The 22607-nt window shown below is 34.0% G+C and overlaps 1 protein-coding gene across 3 annotated transcripts in view; it reads right to left on the bottom strand.

Moving 5' to 3' along the window:
- The window catches only part of POT1 (protection of telomeres 1), a 59837-nt gene that overhangs the window by 18190 nt on the left and 19040 nt on the right, over positions 1-22607 (bottom strand). For all 3 annotated transcript variants that reach the window (XM_068189835.1, XM_068189836.1, XM_068189837.1), the window contains 3 exons: positions 17192-17322; positions 8132-8422; positions 4011-4166 (listed from right to left, as the gene is read on the bottom strand). In XM_068189835.1, coding sequence (XP_068045936.1) covers positions 4011-4166; positions 8132-8422; positions 17192-17322 — 578 coding nt within the window. The remainder of the gene's footprint in view (positions 1-4010; positions 4167-8131; positions 8423-17191; positions 17323-22607) is intronic.

Below are 22607 nucleotides of genomic sequence, written 5' to 3'. Positions count from 1 at the left end.
GCTTATGGAATAACTTTATGCAAATAAAACAGTGTCAAACTACTTCCCTACTGCCAAGTGTAATTTGCATATAAACAGGGAAAAGATGATTTTAATTGATAAATTTCTTTTCAGAATTGCCAGATAAAAAAGGTCTATAAGGTTCTGAATGTCAGCCCAGAGATGCCTGGGTGGACAGCATGCTGTTTCCGTGGATTCCTTTGGGAGGCAGCCTTGCTTACTGTTAACAGCACAGAGCAAACGTGGATGCTATGGATAAAAATGTTACTGTATTTCTGTTGTTTACAGAATGCATGCAGACCAAGCTCTTTATATACATATACAGCTCTTTGCATTCTGATTCAGAAGAAATTGTAATCTACATTAAAAAAAAAACACCAGAGCCATCACTAAAATCTACAAACCCAGCTCCTTACTTGACTTTACAGCAGTTCTGTTTATGACCTACCTCGCTTACAGGAAGTTCATTTAAAAGTGAAATTAAAGTGAATAAAGACATTTATTGTAGTAATATAAAATATACTAATATCCTATTTTCAGTCTAATTCAAATTTAAAGAATACACATTAAGGCTAGAGAGAATTGAAATGCAGAAGTCATATATGTAGCTCCCTGTAGCTAGTTAACTCGAACAACTTTTTAGCACAGGAAATTCTCATTATTATTTCAAAACATATAATGTGTTCACAATCACTCTGGAATTCATTGAATTCACAACAGCATGTGTCATTGCAGGTAAATATTCATGTTTGTCCAAAAAGGCACACAAGAAGCTATCTTTATCTACAGGAATCACCTAACAAATTCACCTGTACTTTTTTTTTTTTGCCTATATTTATGGTTGATTATATTCAGTGGTATTTCTTTGTCATCCTTTTTATTGAATCAACAGTCTAATTTTAGTGAGTAAATAGTGCACAATTTTCTGCAAATGAGATAAAGCATATACATGGCATTTGGGCACCATCTTGGGCAGTAAGAAATACCAACTTAAATCCATTTAAGAGTTTGAAGGATTGAAGAGTGGGTCTTGGGGTTTTTCCCTTTTCAATGAGTATAAAGACAGAAGTGGGGAGAATACAACTCACATGTCAAAGGAATGTTACCTAGGTCTGAAAAATATGAAGCTATATATTGCAGCCATGTAGTAACTCATTTGAGTTGTATGTTGAAAATGTAACTCTGCCACTAGGGAAGCAAACTTCTTAGTCCAAACTACTATCATGAAAGATATGGCATGATATTGTGGGAGGAACAGCTGAAAACATACAAATTCTACATCTGAAGATATGTAACACAGAGCAAATACTGTGAAACTACGGACTAGGACTCGTATGTATGCTCAAGGTTAATTGTTTTAGTTGCACTATCCATAAAATGGGTGGCAATACAGAATTGATGGCATCAAGCCAGAAGAGGAATGCACTGATCACATATTCAGTGAAAGACAGAAATAAGGATATCTCTGACCACCTGCAGGCAGCTGGACCCCTGCTGACCACTGACACTCACTTACCTTGATGCTTACCACCTAAGCAAAATGCCCCAGAAGGAAAAACTCATGTCACAGACCTACTCCCAAATTGCATGGCAAAGTCAGTGAACCCTAAGAAGTTCTGGAAAACTGGCATAAGGCTAAAGAATGTGGAGCAACTGTATTCCAGACAGTTGTAGGCCGGGGTTCCTCCAGTAATGAGAAAGCCTCATCTACTCCAGGTACATTGCCAGAGGAAGAGGGAAATTCAAGCAAAAGCAGTGAACACCATTTTCTTTGCTTAACAGTAGGTCTTGCCATGTCTTTATGCCCCAGGTAATAAATAATCTGCTTCAGAGATGAGATTTCTGAAAATTCTTTTTGTTGCTGAAAAGCCACAGTCTTGCCCAGCAGGAAAGGGAGGCCAATAAATATAGAGGGAAGAAGTCTACTTACAGTATCAGCTGCAACATACTTTCAACATACCTTTAACTAAAGTTCTCTCCATTGAACATTTTAAATATTATTTGTCTTAGAAAATAAGATAAAGTGCTCATATCTTCAGTGTTCTCTGGATAGATGATCTAAAGTTTTTAACAAACTCTTGCAGCAATATCCCTGACACCATGCTCCAGGATTTGCCAAAAATTCCCTGCAATATATTACCCACTTTCTCTGGCATATAGTAGTTACTCAGAGCTTCCTTGTCTGAACATGTGCTTGCAGATACAATTTTAAAATAAGAACATGTATTTCAAGGTTTTTCTAAATCTGCCCTTCTTGTTATCAAGGTTGTGTAAAACAGATTGCTCCTACATAAAACATCATTTCCAAGCTGCAACTGTCATTGCAAATGGTAAACAACAACAGGCGAGAGTGTAACCTAACAATTCTGTAACAATTTGCATTAAAAAAGGCCACTCTAAGCTAGCGGTAAGTATAGAAAAGAAGATTGAAAAATAGTGCACTTTTTATTGTTTCTGAAACCACAAACTGGCAAAATATCTAATCACACTTGGGAAGGTGTATGTGGATACACTAAACACTTGCCAGCTCCATACTGCTACAAAAATGAATTAAAAAAAAAAACCAAACAACTTTGCATAACAAGATCCTGAACTCAATAAAATATCATACATTATATTATATTTTTTTATGATATGACATGATTTCCACTAGTATTTAAAATCCTTTAAAAAAAACCCCTCTATTTTAGGGAGAATTCCTGCCAAATTTTGTAACATATATTGAGATAAAAATTATTCTGTGAAATACAATTAATCCTGTATGTTGCAATCTGAAATCAGTACATATTTCTGAAATTTAGTTGTCAGCGTATCAGTCCTTTTTCTTTGATAACTCCACTAAGACAAGCAACTAGAAAGTGGTGTACAAAAATTATCTAATTTGAAACTTCTACAGCTTGCATGACTGAAACTACTGCAACTTTGGACATAGCCAGGATGACAAAAACACCCACAAGAGGTCAAGGGAGGGTTTCTTAACAACTTCCTTTGAAATTATTAAAGCTTCTACTACACAGTGCAGTATCCAGCAAAGATAAAAATGCTTCAGAAATACAAAAGAGCAAGTGGATAGGAAGTAAAAAACTGAGAGCGAATACGAAGAAGGAGAAAAATAATAAAGGGAGCTTGATCAGCTAATCAAGAAAATATGTTTTATTAATATTAAAATACTTTTTTCCTTCATACTCAAATGTACCATTTCACTAGAACATCATTCTTTTTACACCAGTTAGCAAGAGAAAAATTCTGGAAGAGAACTTGAAAGTAATGAAATATTCTGTCAGTTTTGTTATGAATTCTTACACATATTCTTACACTTATTTTGCTATCTGTAATTTACTTATGAATAGGTGTTAATTTATCAAAATTATTTCATGTTTGCTGATAGGCCCAGCATAAAAAAGGGCTATCACTTATCTTTATTTTCTGGTAAAATGTTTTCTTAAAAATGATCTTGAGTATAGAGGGCAAGGCATGAAACTTCGCCAAGTTCTTGTATTCAGAAGCAAGATGGCAGTATTGCTAAGATCTGATGTTTAATTATGTTGTTGTTTTCTCTATCTAAGCATAACAACATTACTGACCTACTAAATGAAGACTGCAGTGCAAACTGCAGAAGCTTATAAAACAGAAAATCTTCTATTGACTTAAGAATTAAGGGTCTTTAACAGGACTACAGGTTTAACACTGCATTGTATAATTTAAAAATAATTCTAAAGCACAGAATACATTTTCTGAGTGCATTATTTTCATTGTATTATCTATTATATTGTAGTGTCTGGAAAGTGTTTAATTTGAAGAATTTTTTCATGACAATTTTTGGGTAATGAGCCTGTTTAACACATGTTGAAGAAGTTTTGCATTCAAGTAAAAGGTATGGGAAATACAGTGAAAGATAAAGAGGTACATGAAACTAATTACAGCAGAACTGAATTGATATATTCTCTGAAGTGATTTCTAAGCAGAAAACAGGCCACAAAAAGAGAGTGAAATACCAAACTGTGCATTACCTTAAGTGATTCTGCCAGTTGTACATGATTATCATAGACCAGAATGTCCACCGCCAGATTTCTCAGCTGATGAAGAAGAACTTTTTCTCCTTCCAGGTCTTTTGCTTCCACAGGCACCTTCCATGTGGGGTAGGGACATTTAGTGCCATCCCAAACCTGCAATGCAAATGAACTATTTCAATGTGCTCAGAATACTTTAGATTCAGACTTTAAATAACTTTTAAATTACTTTGTTTGATTAAAAATTATTAAGAATAAGAGATCTTACTTGAAGTATCAGTCTAAAAGTCCTTAAAATACTTGAATTAGACCTTACAGGATTTTTTAACTTATTACTCCTTACAGAGTGTCAAATAACCTCTACAGAGAACATAATCAAGTCCTAAGACCTGGAATTTGATAATATTTAGATAGAAAAAGAACAGCTCCAGCAAAACCTCAGCTGCTTATCCAGCACAGAATGACACAATATTCTGAACTGGAAGGGACCCACAAAGGTCATCAAGTCTAACTCTTAAGTGAACGGTCCACATGGGGATTGAACCCTTAGCCTTGGTGCTCTCAGCACCATGCTCTGACCAGCTGAGACAATCTCAGGGTCACCTGTTACAACTATTAGAATTCATCATATGCAGAACTTAATATTTTAATCCTGCTATAAGAGTTTTTTAACCACTCCAGCTACAGTATGTGAATACTGAGTGCGCCACATATATTGACTTAATTATTGATGATCTCCTATAGCAGTGTACACTGCTAGTTACCTAGAATATACTAGAAAAACATCAGTACTTAACCTATATTTATTAACAAGGATTTTAAAACTTGTTTGCCTAAAGCTAAGTGCTTGATACACTTCAGGTACTGAAATATCAGTAGTTATTTTTCAGCTATCAAAGTGTTCTGAAAAGATAAGTTTACTGACAGGCTTAATACTTGAAACCAAAGTCTTACTTCTTAACCCAAACATTTTTCTGTAAACTTTGGTTTCTTGAGTTTCTGAAGATATACTCTTCTCAAGGACTCAAAAATAATGGTTTGATATGCTGGCATAGTAAAACAAAAATCTAGAAGCGTTTGGACTTCTGAAATGCTGCTTTTCATAGGATTTCATACATATAGGTTCAACAGAAGAACCTATTTTCCAGACAGTTTGTGATTCCATGGTGCTTTATCCTATGAGTTAGGCACTGCAGAGGGCAAGAAAAAAAGATAATAAAGTCTAATTTTTAAAGGATTTCTACCCCTTATGATGCTTAACTGCTTTAGATCAACAGACCCACAGGAAAAGATCTAAGAATCAGCAGAGCCATGTATAAATGCACTAAGAATAACTCATGGAATATGCATCCAGAACCAAGAGATAAAAGGGAAAACTGTTCACAGCAAAAATGACCCATGACATCAAATTATGTTGCCAAATAAGAGTATATTCTGAAGGACCCAGATAATGAGGTAGTATATGCTGCCACAGATTAAAAAAAGCCTGTTATCTTCTGATCCTGCACCATGAAATACTTAAAACCACCTTTGAAAGAGAGGTTGTCTATTGCTTGAATTATCACATCTTTCCCAGAACTCAGCTTGCAACAGATTTAGTGCGTATATACTACAAATTTAGTCACTGACAAAGTAAACAATCTTAAATTTGTGAAGTTTTCCATTATTTTTCTACTGGCTTTCTGGCTTTACTTGGTACACTTTGGTAATTCTACTTTGCAGTGATGATCTGACAAATGGATTAAAATAACCTGTATGCTCCCTGTTCATATAAAAAGGATGGTGACTTAGTTTTAAAATGTCCTTCGCCAGAGGAACTAACGGGGCTGGCATCAGGGCACCTTTTAGATGAATTTATAAGCTAGTGAAGTTTCTTTAAAAAAAAAGTCTTTCAAAAGTAGCTGGGTTTTGGTTTTTTCTAGCACAAATAGGAAAACAGATAAACCTCTCTACCTCAGGAGCTTGGAAAGCTCTACTTTACACAAAACACAAAAACATCCTGCTTTCAAAAATGAATACTGGAATAAAACCCAAAACTGGTAAAATGAATTCTAAATAAGAAACAACAAATTGTTCTATTACTAGTCATGAAGAGATTGGAGCTAAAGAAAAGTTAGTGACAGCATTAGATCACCATGACTGGAAAACACTGAAATGGGAGAGACAAAATACCTGTTTCTATCTTCAGCAGAATATGCTCACTGCATGACTTACCTTAATGTACACAATTTAACTGACAGACAGAAAGGAAGAAAAGATTAATAATAAAACTGAGGCACAAATGACAGAATAATTTCTAGTGTGTATTCTTTAGTCTCCACCAATATGACTAACAAAATTCTCAGAAAATAGTAAACACTGACAGCTCAATCATACCACCTTTATGCCATGTCCAACTCTGCTGCTGTGCAAATAGGAAATAATTTATTAAATGTAATTTAAAACTTATGCTGCAGGAGATACACAAAATTGCTGAAATTCATTTTAGTTGTCTTTGAAGCACTCTCCACTAGGTACATGAGATCAATGCTTCTAATAATAATAATAATTTTTCATAGTATAATCAGCCATTTATTTCACTGATATACTTGGAATAAAATAAATGTAAAACACTATTATAAAATAGATAACCAAAATAATACAATAAATAATATTTAATTATCACTCCATTTGAGCTGGTATTGAATTAGTTGTTTTAATTTTTTTAATTGAGCAAATCAAGAAAAAATCAGAAATCTGTCGACAAGTTTTTAGAAAGGCTTCTTTTCTATCGCAACCAGTATTTAATATCAGAAATGGACTTTGCCATTGTTGAAAAATGGAGAAAATTAGCAACAGAATATGAACATAGCATCTTTAAGCTTGTCCAATGTATTCTAATAGATCTTTATCTACATTACTATCTCTATCTATCTAATAGATATTTAAGTATTTCATATTTTACGCTAAAAAACTGATCAACCATTATTTGGCCTCAGACTTCTACCTTCCTAAATCTACCCTACAATTTCCCCAAGTCATCACTTTACTATACAAAAGTGACAAAACTGACTTCAGGTCTTACAACACAGAAAACTGTGTAAAGATATAATAATTTAAGAAAGCACTTGTGTCTGTCCTTGCAAAAGGTCCTTCAATGCTGAAGATACACTTATTAATGAACAACTCAATTACAGTCCACAAAGTCATGAAAATTTACTGGGTCTTATGTGACATCTATTTCACGAGGCATAATCAAAAGGAAATGTTTTTAGCAGTTGCAGAATATGTTATAGCATGCATTTAAGGTTTGTTTCTCTGTAGTAATGCATTGTCCTGTAGGAGAAAAATCTTTGATGCTTCAATGAAGGAATAATGCCAAGGCCTATTTCTAAAAATATTGTAACAATACAATTTAACACAGTAGAACCAATAAATAATTTTATGAAGTCACAAAGTGGAAAATAACAGCTTGATCAGTACTCATGTTTTAACAGTGAAGTACAAAAACAAATAGAGTCTTGGAATAACACCAGAATGATACATCTGAACTAAAACAAGGAATATTATGAAGACCTCCTTTTCATTTAGTTAATGTTAAGGATCACCTTTAGAATCTGCTCTCCTGTTTTGTGGCATTTTGCATTTTGCATTTTCAGTGAGCACTGATGCCCAGAGTGCTTATGTATAACTAAAAGAAGCTACCTGAAATCCATCATGATAACATAATCCATTCATTCTTTTTTAGGCAGTGCTACTTACTGTACTAATCATATCCATTAAAGCTAGAAAAACAAGCAGTAAATGCTAACAACTAGAAAGCAAGGATACAGTTGAAAACTAACAATATTTTTCACAGAAAAGAAATCTTGTGATATTAAACTACAAATCTTTGTGAAATGATGATCTATATAAATCTTAATAAACCTCTCTAAAAAACCAAATTAGGCGATCAACTTCAGAGATAACTAGACTTCCTATTTTGTTTTCATAAAAACAAAATAGCCAAGGATCACAGATTTGTTTACACTAAAAATATTTATCTACATAATATTATTTAAATGAATATGTCTGTTTTATTGAAAAACGTATCACAATGTCTTAAAAAAAACTAAAAAATTATTTTAAAAAAGGAAGTCTACCTTTAGAAGAAAAGAAGATCCATCCACTTTTGCTTTTCCTACCAGCTGGCAAGTGAGATCAAAGAACAGCATTGGCTGAACACCAGACAATTTTGTTGCTGTTCCAGAGATGGAAATATTACTGGCTGCCCAAATACGTAATTCTTCTATTCTTTTCTGTTCTTCGTCCACGAAAGTGTACACTCTGCTAGAAGTTCGAGGAACTACCGGAGCTCCTATGGTTCCATCAAATGTTAAGGATGCAAATCCCCCACTGGTAATTCCCTGCATCTGTCCATTGTATTCCCTGATCTGTAATAAAATATGAATGAGAAAAAATAAAGTTTGCACAGCGTGGATAAACAAATATATTTCTGCTTCATCATGTGCATGGAAAATGTAACACTGATCATTTCTGTCCCTGGTTCTACTGAGAGAACAGAGTCAAAATAAAGACAAAACAAAAAGGTAAAATTAGTATTAATAAGAAAACAAAATGTATAAGCAGAAACATAATCTTACACGAGAAATTTCTGAAGAGGCAGTCTAACAACTACCTGTAACACTTATACCTACAGCATCTTTGCAGAGTATTTTATTTGCACACATCAAAATATTTGTGTGGGGAACATATCAGGATTGCTCTTATAAATGGGGAAACTAAGGCACAAGAGAAATTAATTTTTAGGGGTTACACAGCAGAGTTATTATGGTTTCCTGTTTTTGGCCCCTCACTATTAGCCATTTCCTTATATTACTGAACTGAAAAAAATATATCAGTTCAAGGAGATTTTTTTTTTCCATAAAGCAAGCAGTGATGAACTTTCATTCCTTGAATTATGAATACAGCTATCAGAACTATTCAATGTCTATTGCCCTGCTTGTGGCAGGTCTCCTGAATCCTGCTGATTTCACTATGTATCTGCTGCCATGTGAAACATAATATTTAAAGTCTGAAGCATTCCTTCAAGGGTCTAGCTCCCTGCAATTATAGATTTATCTATATGAAAGCACTGCATGACTCATTATCCAGAAATCTGAAACAGTCTGTTTTGATCCATCCCATTCTAATTAATGTGGGGTTACCAAGTAAGCAGTAACACACATGAACATGGCATTTGTGAGACAGTCTAGTATGGGATTCCCAGCACTCAATTTCCAAAAGGCTGAAAATCCCACTGATTTGAAAGTGCAGAACATGCAACGTGTGTCAGAAGTTATAAACAGCAAAATATTGCCAATTATTTTAGGTCTATATTTTATAAACATGATGAAATTTAAAAAGCACACAAATGAGGCTCTCATTGACCTTGGAATTTCATAAGCAAAGCAGTTCAATCTTGGTGACAGGAACTCCTTTAATCCCTGCTACTCTAACATAATGCATAAATGCATTAAGGGTCATTTCTAAGATAAACTTTGATTTACTTAAGCATTCTTCAGACCTGACCAATGGAGCACATCAATTCAGGATGAAGTTTTTCTTCAGAGAAACACTGAAAAACTTCAACCTTTTAACCTTTACATTTAAATATTGAAAATACAAGAAAAGTCAAAGCACAAATAAGGAAAATACATGGTTTCATAATCAATCTGCCCCCCATTATCTACCATCTGGAAAAACATGTTCCCCTCTAAGATCTTATGTAATATAAACACACAGATTTACTTTAATTGCTATCACTGGCATTATATTCCATAGCTTCTTTAAGCAGGTAACATCCAGAGGGGATGAAAACTCTCATCACTTTTACCTATTCATCCTGTATCAAAATATACTTCAAGAGTACTTTTTGTATCTTGTCTAACATGTCAAATGTTTCTTGAAGTGTTTTAATTTCTAATTTACCTATTCATTTATTTCTTCATTACTTCTTTGAAATCATCATAAAAAAAATCTTGATTTCTTTCTTAGTAAAAATTCTGTCCTAGTGTTCTGCGAAGGCTCTAAGCCTTTCACAAAACCAGAAAGAAAGTACTCCCTGGGCTTCCACCATCAGTTACTTTCCTCTTTTACCAAATCCTTTATGTCATGCCCTGAGCATTCAAGAGGCTGACATACTGTACTTCTGACATCTCCCATACCCTCATTTAGTAAATTTGAAATCAGCCCTAATGTTGGAAGAGGGAATTATAAAATAATAATTAAAAAAAAGGAAATAAAATATGTAAGAAGGTAAATCTCTACTGTCATGATGAGAAAATGACCAATGATCCTTAGCAAAACCAGATGTACTCAGGCACAGGCAGATGGAGAAGCCACTGAGTCCTCTCAAATGTAAACAGAATTCAACAATATTATTTAGTGAACAGAAGAAACAAGAGAAGAAAACATAAAATGGGTTATAGAACAAAATATTTCATAGCTGGAAAATTCCTTATGTTGGACCCACAAAACATATGATGGCCAACAGAAATTCTCTGGGCTTGCCCTTTAAAAAAAATCATTGCTAAGGTCATGAGGAATCACTGGAGTGTAAAATGAACAAAATCTATGGACAAATGTTGTTTCATTATGGCACTCTTAAGCAGATCTCAGATCAAGTTAAGCACTGATACTGTAAACATGTTGTATTTTCCAAACCATTTTGAAATTGAATTAAACCTATAAAAGAGGCAATCTGGGACTTTTGCATATGTCAACAATTTCCCCTCAGTAGATTTTGTATCATTTCTAGAGGACATGGACATATTTTTTAAAAAATTGGTGGGGGAGGGTAATACAGGGGGTTAACAGGGAAGCGGGGCAGACTGCTATCTCTTTAAAAATACCCTGAGAATTTAAACTCATTTCAATAAATAGTGGTTGCTAAATAAAAATATCCTCTGGGACAAAAACGGAGCAGATAAAATACATTTGGCTTGTTCTAAGCAAGCAAGTAAATTCCAATACACATTGCAGGAGTCGTTGGCATAGTTTTTGTAAACTAAGGAACAATAGGTGAAATGTCACCTTAACAAACTGCATGGACAATAAACTCTAGTGATTTCTATGGGGTACAACCCTATCTTGAATATGATTATTGAAAAGAAGGTCATCTTGAAATATTTATAAATAGATTTACAGCAAAGTAAAATACATCCTTTTTTTTTTTTTTACTGAAGACGGTGTTATTCGTTTCACTAAATGGAAAAATGTGATAGTAAGTAGTGTATAAAGCTGGAAAACTGGCATCTCCACGGTAGCTTTCCATCAAAACTGATTGTTAAATTATAAAAGCAAAAGAATATTATGAAACCAATGCAGATCATCTTAGAATATCAAAAAATGCCTAGGGAAACAACATATACCAAACTAATGTATATGTTTTTATACTAAGAAGGAAGATTTCATTTTTTTTTACGATTGTCACTGATGATATTTGTATGAAGGAAAGTAACCTGTCAGAAAAAACCCCACCAGAATGCATCTGGTATATTTCATTATATTTTGTAAATGTTTTCTCATCTTAAGCAAATAGTCTAAACAAATTTGGGTAATACATGATGTTGATTATATTTTCTTATATTTTCATAATGTAATCCTGGTTTACTTGTATCTCTAGCTGTATAAACAGAGATACTAATGAAATAGAGAAGTCATTTGAAATATAAATTAAACCATTTTGAATATGTTTAAATATCACAAGAAAAAAACTGAACTACCAAAACTATGTGCAGGCACCTTCTAAAAGAAAATTAACAAAGACAGTCACATGGAAGTAAAATGATTTTTTTTTTTTGGAGACATGATAAACACATTTAGGTATTAGGACCATAAATAATAGCTTATTCTCTAGCATTCCTGAATTGCTGCCTGCAAAATAAGATTGTCTGAAAAATCTGTAGCAATGGAAACACAAATTAAAGTAAAAAATGAGTACTACATTGTATTTTATTTACCAATTCAATTCACCTGAAGATATAAGTATTTTGTGGAAAAATTTGTATGCAAGAAGTTTATATACTTAAGCCAGTTGAATTAATTTCTGGTTTAGTAATTTAAAAAGCCAACAGGCACTGTGATACTGCTTTAGAAATTCTATTAGAGTAAAAAATTACTATTTTGGAATATTTTCTACATATTTAAAACCTGATCCAGTAACTTGACCAAAAGTACTGATATGAAAATTATATTTGCAAATTGCTAAGGCTTCAAATTACAGAGACACTCTATCACTGCCTACAGTCATTATTTCCAGACATTATTTACTACAGGAAGCATACTTGTTTTTAATTTAAATTCCATTCAAAGTGAGTTGCATGCCTTACAGAATTTTTGAAGGGGAACCAAAAGCAATAGTAATACTGACATTTCTGAGAAAAAAAAAAAAGTTGTTTTTTTCTGTATTAAAAAAAAATCTCCTAACTACTTACTAAAAAAAAATTAATTCCTTCCACTCTTCAGAAAAAGAATTTGAAAACTGCGTAGCAGTGCAACCTGCTCTTCAACATCTTTTTTAGTAGAAAGTCTCAAACCTAATTTTGGCCAGCTTTATATATTTGGACCACATTTACTCAGAAGACACTAAGAGTCCAGGAGCTATATTCTGCCAAAGTTTAATGTTCATGCAGTGTGCTACATATCCAAGCTCCAGACTTTCCTCCCTCATCCTTAACAACCTGACAGCTATGGCTAGAGCTGCCCAGGAATAAGAAGTGAGCAGATACTTCTGCTGTGTCTTTCTCTCAGTACCTTCCATATTGCATCAAGTAGAAAGAAGGAAAGAAATCAACTTTCATTGGACAAACTGGTTTAAACTAAAGGAGAGAATATAAAAAGACAAGGAAACTGCTAGCTAAGTGCAAGAGTAAGACTGGTCCTGGAAATTACAGCAAATTGTTTAAAGATCAAACTAAGTAACACAGTGGAATGAATGCTATGTTAAGTATGACTAGATTTAGGAGAGTGATGCACAAGAAGAGAGACAGAACAAAACTAGTAAGGATAACAAAACAGGGAGTGTGATACTTCTATGTTGTTATGAAGCTATGCTCCATATATTTGACATTCAGATTACTCCTCCTCTGTGGATAAACACCTTAGAAACCCACTAGCAAAACACACATCTTACAATTGTCAATCTACTGATCTATGAAAGGAATAACCATCTATATCGTGGCTATTAAATCCTTTTGCCCAAAGAGACTGTACTTTTAAATTGTAAATCTAAAGAGTTTGAATCAGATGAATATGCAATTAATAGCATGCAAGGAATTTGATTTTCCTGGTGTTTTTCTCCATTTATTCTAGAGATCTAGGATGCTGCATTGGGCATAATGGTATTTGGTCAAAGATTGGATTTGATGATTTTGAAGGTAACTTCCAATCTTAATGATTCTCTGATTCTGTCATCTAACCACAAAACTAAAACAATAGGATTATAATCCATAATTATCCCAAAGTTAGTAGATGACAGTTACTGATGTCTGTGCAAACTCAGTTCAGTTCATGGTGCATTTATGTTATGATACCATGTCCCATAACCTCTATGACCCTATTTTTCTACAGAACATTTTCTGACATGGTGCATGACTTGAGAAGTGCAGTGGTGATGCAATAGTACTGTCTAAGAAAGACGGTGACAACTTTACAATTCTTAATTCATTTGTTACAGCAACTGGCACCTATGTACAGAAGAAGTTAAGGTTAGTGAAAGTAAGAGAGAAGAACAGCCTCAGGATTACTATGACAAAAAGCTAGAGAATTAAGGCTTTGTAATTGCTACAGAGTTTGCATTATGCCAAGGAAGCCATACAAGTGAAGTTTATAATCAGAGGTCAGTGTCTTTGTCTTCATTCTCCAAGTGTTGCACATGAATCACACAGCTCTGCAATGCTGTGCATTCAGGAGAAAGACCCACCAGAAGACATCCTGGACATTCTGAGTGCATTAAACAACTAGAGTACACTGAATGCCAAAATAACAATGTGCTTCACTTTTTCCAATACTCAAACATTAGAATGGAAATCAAATACCAATTCTCTTCACTGGAAGTGAGGAAATAAGTTCTTGTTTGTGAAACACTCAGAGGCAATAAGCAATACCAGAGTAAAGGCAATGAGGAAATTAACCATTCTATTATCATGGCAGGGTTTGAGGCATTTTAAGAAAGGCAGAATACCAGCCAAAACTCTTAAGTCAAGGGAGAATAAAATACCGCAGGCTTAGCCAGTACCAGCAGATTGCCCCTTCCCACTCTCCAACAGCGTACCATTAGGCATTATTTCTAAGATATTAAGAGCATTCATGGTGAACAATAAACCAGAAGGTCCAAGAAAAATCCACCTAAGAAAACTCCTTCTTTGCCATGAAGATAGAAGGAGAAGACTAGACAAATAGATCACAGGCCTGGCTTTTATACTGGGAGATGGGGGGCTTGCCTTCTACAATCTCTGCAGAGCACTGATTGTGGCTGAAAGCCCGGGTACAGTATTGTAAATCTCTAAATTCTATAATTCATGAGAAATCATCATAGGATGACATTCATAAAGATGCACTTCAAGAAATATTAACAGAAATGTAATTAAAACTAGACAATTTTCCAGTTCTATTACTAACACACTTAAAATTTTCCTTCTCTGCAACAAATACTAAGCAAATTAAATTACCCTCTATCCAAAGTAAATTCAACAAAATCCTCTTCATTAAATTCTTATTAGCTGTGACCATCAGATCTTGCCAACACCTCTGTTACTATGAGGAGAAGCTATCCATTAGAAGCCAATAGTGTAAGTGGGAGGAGTAATTTTTAAAATGTGTTTGTTATCAATATCAACTTCCTGGAAGTCCCTTGAAAGCATATCTGGGGCAGACAGAACGTGAGCATCCACTCCAAAGGCTGTATATATCTAAATGTCGTCATTGGTAAGCACAGCTTTGACAGACTGTGGCCTCTCCTACCCTGGCTTGCTTTCCATTCAGCAAGCTAAGAAAAGGTGATTAAGGCCTGAAGACAAAAGCAGGAAAAAATGAAGGAGGAACTGCAGAAAGTGTAATTAGAAGTCATACCTACTATGCTGCTCGTGTCTGAAAGAGGAAGACAGTTCATTCCCAGAAGCTGGGACAGTTCATTCCCCTTCCCAGTTCATTCCCAGAAGCTGGCACCAGGCTTTTGCATCAGATTCCTACCTGCTCAGATGAGATATGAAAACTTGCGAAGTACCTGTTTCTTAGTCTGGTGTAGTCAGAACATTCCCATCCAGAAAAAGACATCTTAGTCACTCTAGATAATTTTCACTTAGAAAGTAATTAAACAAGCTCTCAGCTCATGCATCTGAAGAGACACAGATTGTGAGCAGCTGGAAGAGTGTTAGGACTGGAAACGACAGAACAGCTCAACTGTGATGAAAAAATAAAGTGTATATGAGAAGCAAATTGATAGACCCTCTCTTTAAATACTGGAACATCATCTTGGAGAAAAATAAAGTACCAACTGACAAGGATTCTAGAATTCTAGATCTCCTCAAAAAAGTGATGCCAAATCAGAACAGTGAGGTCCCTCACCTATGCTACATCAGTAGGTTTCCTTAGTAAGTTTGTGATAATAATAAATAGTAGAAGTTAGACAATACTGAGTTTGCATAAAAGAGGGTGAATACAGAAATTTCCTGACAGTGGTCTTGTTTATTTTCTTAATGTGTACTTGGAAATCCACTACTGACCTACCACAACCATACAACTTTTCACTTTTCAATTCTAGTATTTTTACCAGTCCCTTTCTACTTTCTCCTTCCTCACACAGACAAAATACATACTCTGTTTTCAGAAGCAATAAACAAGTAATCTCCACTGAATTTCTGAAATGAATTTATCTGTACAACATTTACCCTGATGGATTCAGAGAAAATATTAAAATTTAGCATAAGACTTTCCCATCTGAAGTCAAATTCATGAACTTCCAAGACTGATAATACATCTCAAGTACTGATCAGCACACAAACTTCAAAATGTAAGTACAATTTAATTCCACTCTTATTACATTTTATAGATGACCTTAGAGAAACGTTATACTAATCCAGAATAGGTTAGCTAATTTCTCTCTCAACTATAAATAATTATAATATAGAGGAGTAACTTAAGACTGTTTGTGAATCTTAACAAGTTCTTTCTTAACAATCTCAGTAGTATGAAACTCAAATACTGGATAAATCTTACCACTTTTTACATTTATTGTCATGGAGTTTTCTTCCTTGTTCTCCTGCTACAGCATATCAAAACGTACATGCCTATTACTACAGATATTTATCCCTTTTATCATCCTTTCGTACAATCCTAAATTTCCTAGATCTCTCAAATTTCCTAGGACACAATCAAGAGTGTTCAGATATGCAAACTAGGGGTTTTTTTGTTGTTGTTTTGTTCTTGGTTTTATTTATTTTTTTACTGCCTTCTTTCATTACATTCAATTACTGCTATAATTATTTTACACAAAAAGCAAATACAAAATTATGTATGGCTATGTTGCAAATTAATGGTAGCATCTTTGGTCCTATTATGCACCTCTTTAAGTATGGTCCAGCATTACAAGATTTCCATTCAGTCAGTTCCTGTACGGTGGTTCCTCTTCCCTATACAGTTGCAGTAGGCATAAGAAAAATATCCAGCAGAAGCAGTATCAAAGCTCTAAACAGTTTCCTGCATGCCCTTTGATAAAGATAAGTAAGGAGTAATGCAGGATAACACTGAAGCAGCAGCAGGAGCACACTGCACACTAACAAACCCAGACAGATTCCCTCTACTGGAGTGATTCTCCAGCTGACCTAAACTGCTCCACAACAGAAGTCCTAAAGAAACTCCTCAGTTCTGTCAGCTGGAAGAGGAATAAATTGTGCTGATTTATGTCAGTTAAATTCTACCCATTTAGAAGTACGACATGATTTTTTGTCAAGTAGTTTAATAAATATTGTTGTTGTTGAAAAAATGCCATAGTTTACTTTCAGTTTTGGTCCACACTACAACCATAGCTGTTTTAACAATCAGCTGCTTTAACCAATGTCTCCAAGAGTTAATTTTTGTACATATAGAATGAAATTATTCCTATGGTCTTCTCACTGCAGAAAAGCAAGCACATAAACCCCCCCCCCCATCCTAGTACATACCTTTATTCTATGAAATCGAACAATATCTCCAACTTTGTAAATTTTTGGTAGAGAATCTAGGTTTCCACTAAAAAGACTGCATGTTAACTTCACATTTGATGGGTCCACAAGTGTTACAATTGAGCAATAATCTGTAAAATATAAAAGTGTCTGGACGAGTAATGGGCATTATAGAATTATTAATAGACAGATAGTAAACTTGGGAGGAAATCCCTATGGCAAATCTTTTTCTGCTATGATCTGTTTAACTTTTTAAAAGTTAATTTTTTTACAGTACCATAATAACTGCACTGTGGCCTATCTAGCTGGCCTAAATAACTGAAAATTAAATGTGTGATTAAGCACAGCTCTGTGTCCAAGAATACACAAACCTTTTTCTTCTGTCTGCAACAGGCATGCTATTCTTTCACGTTTCAATTACTCCTACAAAATTAGGTGCATATCTACTATTTAATAAAATCATTTTCTAAGATTTATTTTGCACAGCTTTCTGAAAAGGTAATTAGTTCTAAAAGCAAATTAAAGCATAAATTACATTTCCTTGATTTCAACAAAATATGCAAGATAGATATATAAACCACAAGAATAGAGTCACACAGTGGTAGCTAGAAAGTAGAGTAAAAATATGAAGTATGCCTTTTTCAAGTTAAACTTCATAGAATGTCACTTCTAATAGTGATCTAAAAAGTAAAATCAAAACAAGATACAAAGATGACAATGCAGACCAGCCCAGAACAGAGCAGTATTTGTGGATGACATAAACAAAACCTGTATTTTCCGTTTCAGCTTACAGAACATGTGTGCTCTGATACCTTATAAATGTAAAACAGAGTAAAAGTATATTTGCTCTTTTGCAACATGGCAGCTGGTAACCTACCTGAGAAACCAAGTAGCAGCAGAAAGAAAGGCTACATCCTAGCCCTGATCTCATGTACCTCCTATTGTCCCTCCAAGCGACACCTGTAACCATAGCCAGAGGAACAGAGACTAGGAAGGAGGAAGGAGGGATGCCTGCAGTGAAGTTGAACTTGGGAAAGGTGTAGGAATGGTCTTCTCCCTAATTGTTCAAATATTTATTTGTTTCTCAATATCTGAATAAGTTATTAGATGCTTATGTTAACTGGCAATTAATTAAATTCCCAAAATCAAATCTGTTTTGCCCTGACAGACACTTTCTCATCTCTTAAAAAGAAAAACCCGAACAGAAGAGAAAAAGACCTAAATTATCAAAGCCCCAATTTCTCTTAGCTGTAATTCTATGAGGGACCTAGTGATAATGACACTATGCCAGTTTATACAGCTAGGAACTGAACAAAGGTGTCGTAGGTCTAAAACAAAGTAAAGTCTCCATTATGCACATTATAAAGATGCAGACACAGAAGTTGCTGCTAGACAGCTTTGAAAGAGAATGCTATCAGTCTAATAAAACTGACAGATTTGCCTTATATAAAAAAGCTACAGGAAGGCAGTCATAAAAAGATGATTGTTATATGTAAACTCTGTGAATACATTCCCTAAGCACAAAGGCAGGTATGTAAGACTGGATTAAAACACTTCAAAAGAAATATTCTTCCGTTTCCAGCACATATACCCTTAAATTTTGCTATCATTTAAACTAAACCTAATGATTTGAGTGAAGTGTGAAAGAAAGCCAATGAAGGCTTGCCAAAAGATAAAACTTTTCCTACAGATAAAAAAAACCTTCTGTATTTCTACAAAACTAGTACTCTTCTTCGTTCCCAAGATTTTATACAGACTCAATAATGATAAATCATCACCTATTGCATTCAGAAGTTGCTGAGATCCCTCTTTTCTACTCCCACCAAAGGCACAAAGTCCACATACCAAGGTCCACATAGTCTATTTTAACATTCTATGCTAGGAATGTCAAGGATAAATTCCAGTCACTGCCTGACAAAACTGCAAGTATTTACTATTGTAATCCAAAGACTGATGTACTTCTTTGGGTATGAATTCTAGAGGTTAACTTAAAAGATCTGTTGCAAATATGAGCAAAATGAGCAATTAAGAAGAAAAGCCCATATGGTTCATAGATTTACAATCCTTTGGGGAAACAGAATAACATGCTACAGTGCACTCATATAATCCAACATCACAATCAAGGGGAAATAGCAAAAACATTCCACATTAAAATTGTGGTTAGTCTTTGATGCTGTGATTATGCAACCTAGTCAGCTTCATACATGTGCAGCTGCCTATTTAATGGTAGAAGTTAAACACACTACCTCAATTTTCTGTGTAATTAGCATAATCATATAAGACTGATAATCATCCTAGTCAAAGCAGTATAAAATAGTACACTTGCTTTACATAGCCAGGGAACACTTTCTACATAATATAAGTTCTCTGTCTCTGTGACTTTAGTCTTCCATTCCTTACTATCATCTCAAAACATCACTTCTACAAACCTAATTACAATAGAGGTCTCTGAGAACAAAGCATAAATACTGATTTCATTAATGAAATCCTCATTCAGCGATGTCCTTTCTGAAGGTTAAATATAAAAAGCCACCTGTCTTTTTCAGCTGAAATGTGAAAACTGTTTCTTATTTTCCACAGTAGCATTATAGATCAGCCAATGAATTCACTTTTCTGAAAAAACAGTGAGTCAAACTCTACATAGAATTGCTGAATTTACATAATGTCTTAAACAAAACAATATAATGTCATTGGTCATACTTTTGATTTTTCTCAATATACAACCCAAAAAAGCAAAATTCCTTCATTATGAAGCTAATAAATAAATAAATAATGGAAGTTTACATATAGGAGTCAATTTTCCCTTACTAGAGAAATTCACTCAACTGATTAAAAAAAATCCACTGATTTTCTTTAAAAGAGATTTTTTACCACTGGTAGATTTTACTTGCAATAACCTGTCTTAAAAATATGATACAATGGATGTGCAGTTCAGCAAATTTATATGCTACAGAAGAAAGCTTTCTACTTTCATACTAGATTGTCTCAGTAAAAGCACTGAATTCCAGTGCTTCACAGTGCTACACAGAACTTCAAAGTGTACCTACCTTTTTTTTTTAATATATTTAATTATTATGAAGAGGTATTCTCACTTAGGCTTAACATCATGTGAGGAACCATCTGCCATGGAGAGCTACCTATGCTGGTGACACCCCAGAATTGGTGTTATGAAAACAAGGAAACATAGCTCATGTTTAATTTAAATGAAAGTACAGAGTGATAGTCTGCATGCATCTTACACACTTTTTATACTCTTTCAGGTAAGTCTTTATTGTTCTTTAAAAATACAATTGCTATAACTTGTTAACAAGTTATTTAATTTCATTTCACAAAAATATCCACAACTATTTGGTAATCAGTAGAAGGTTGCACTGTCTGCATGGAAAACGCTGATTGTCAAGCTTTTAGGTCCTTTAAATAGTTTAAAATAGGAATCTCTTGTAGCTCAGTAAAAGTTACTGAAAATCTAAAGTTGCCTCCACTATCATGATAGCTTAGGTTTATTCTTCAAGTTACAACGTTCCCTTCATAATGCCATAGTGTTTCCACTCTTTTTATGAAATCTCTGTTATACTGGCTATTAGCATGAGCAGAAAGCCAGCATTTCTCCACAGTGTGTACATATAGGTAAAAAACCCACAAAAACCCCATATACCACAGCTTCACATACAAACTCATTTTTCAGTCATCCTAAGAAAACCAGAATTGCTAAAAAATCTTTCCAGATTAGTAGTTATTGATATTGCAGGACCAACAAGTTGCTTAGTATTTACTGATTAAAAATTTATTGGAGTTCTACTGAGGACTCCAGCAACTCCTGACAAATATGCTTGTATAAATTGTTAAGGTGGAAACCATCGATCTAATTACACATCCCCCTTTGGGCAATCACATATTTATTCTTCAATAACATTTAGGGGAGAACCCACTACCCTGAACTAATAACTTCTCCCTTCCAAGAGATAAGAAAGGTTTTGGGCAATGTTGTTAGCAGCCAGGGACTCTAATTAAAGATTGCCTTCTGTTTCTTTTATTTCAATACACACAAAAAAGACAGATTATTGTAGCAAATTATTCTCTCTTCAAAACTAAATGAAACATTTAATACTGTTTTGAAAAATTACTGAGGTCATTCAATACACAAGTGTCTGCCCTAACACCAAACAGCTGACCCAGCTAATTTACCATTTATATTTCAACAAGACAGGAAAAAATAATACAAATAATACACTCCTATGTGTGTGTATATATATGCACATACAAAAATATATTGCAGAAGTCCAAAACAAAACCTCTGAAGAATCAAACTGTTTGATAGAGCTTATTATTTCTAACATGGTGATACACTTTAGAGATACAATTTGGTAAACTACCAGAAGCATCTGGCTAAACAGATGTTTCAGTGCCATCATTTCTAATCTGTAGATCAAACTAATTGTCATGACATTTCTATTAATTATTTATTCAACTAATTATTATTAATTCATTTAATTTTTTAAATCTTTTATTTATCTTCTATATTTTAAGATAAGAAAGAATGGTTATTTTAAAAAGAAATGCATATAAACCACTGTGAACAGAAGGGAAAACATTATTCTAATCTCTAGGGGTCCAGAAATTAAATTGCTGTCTTTACCTCTGCAACAGTTTTTATTCTGTTCTCCAAAACTTATATAAATCCTCAACATTTTGATTCAGAAAAACCAAAATGGAACACAATACTTTGAAGGAAAAACTACTGCAGATATAACTGAGTGCTTCTTCACAAACGGATACCACAACATTCTGTGATGGGTTTGCTTTGCACTATAAAGTTGGTTTGCTATTACTTGCTAAATATTGACTATTGTTATTCAAGTTGACCAAATGGTATAGTTTAAATTAGGAGTTTGTTCTTTTAGCTATTTAATCTTAAACAAATTCTGGGCTGTTTGATGAACTTGGCTCAAGATCAAATAAAAATAGAGAATAAAAATAAAACTTAGGGCTTCAAAAATTCTTTAAGAATCTGATTTGATTCTTAATCTGCATTTTGGACATGTAGAACTGTTGACCTGGAAGTGGTCAAGCTTTTTAGAAGTGTCTTTTCCAAAACTGCTATTCTTTATTAATTTTGATCCTAAGAAATATTTCATAAAAATAAAATAGTTACAATCTAAATGAATCTCTAGGTAGGATAAAATGAGATTTAAACTGAACATGTGACATACAAATATACTTCATGTATCTATGATAAAATGCTAGATGGAGGTTTCCCCAGGAAAAAAGTGGAAATAGTCAGTGTGGAAAACACACACCAATATCTACAGGAAAAAAAGAGGGCTGGGGAAGCAGTAGGTGTCACATTGTAATGTCCAAAAACTTTCATAGTCAAGCACATAATCTCTGTAATTAGACACTACAAAGACAGAGGCTC

Source organism: Anomalospiza imberbis, chromosome 5 (genome assembly GCF_031753505.1).
Source record: "Anomalospiza imberbis isolate Cuckoo-Finch-1a 21T00152 chromosome 5, ASM3175350v1, whole genome shotgun sequence".
In the NCBI taxonomy this organism is placed as follows: domain Eukaryota; kingdom Metazoa; phylum Chordata; class Aves; order Passeriformes; family Viduidae; genus Anomalospiza; species Anomalospiza imberbis.
Note: the sequence above shows the minus strand (reverse complement) of the source record. Positions and strands in the feature narration are given on the sequence as shown.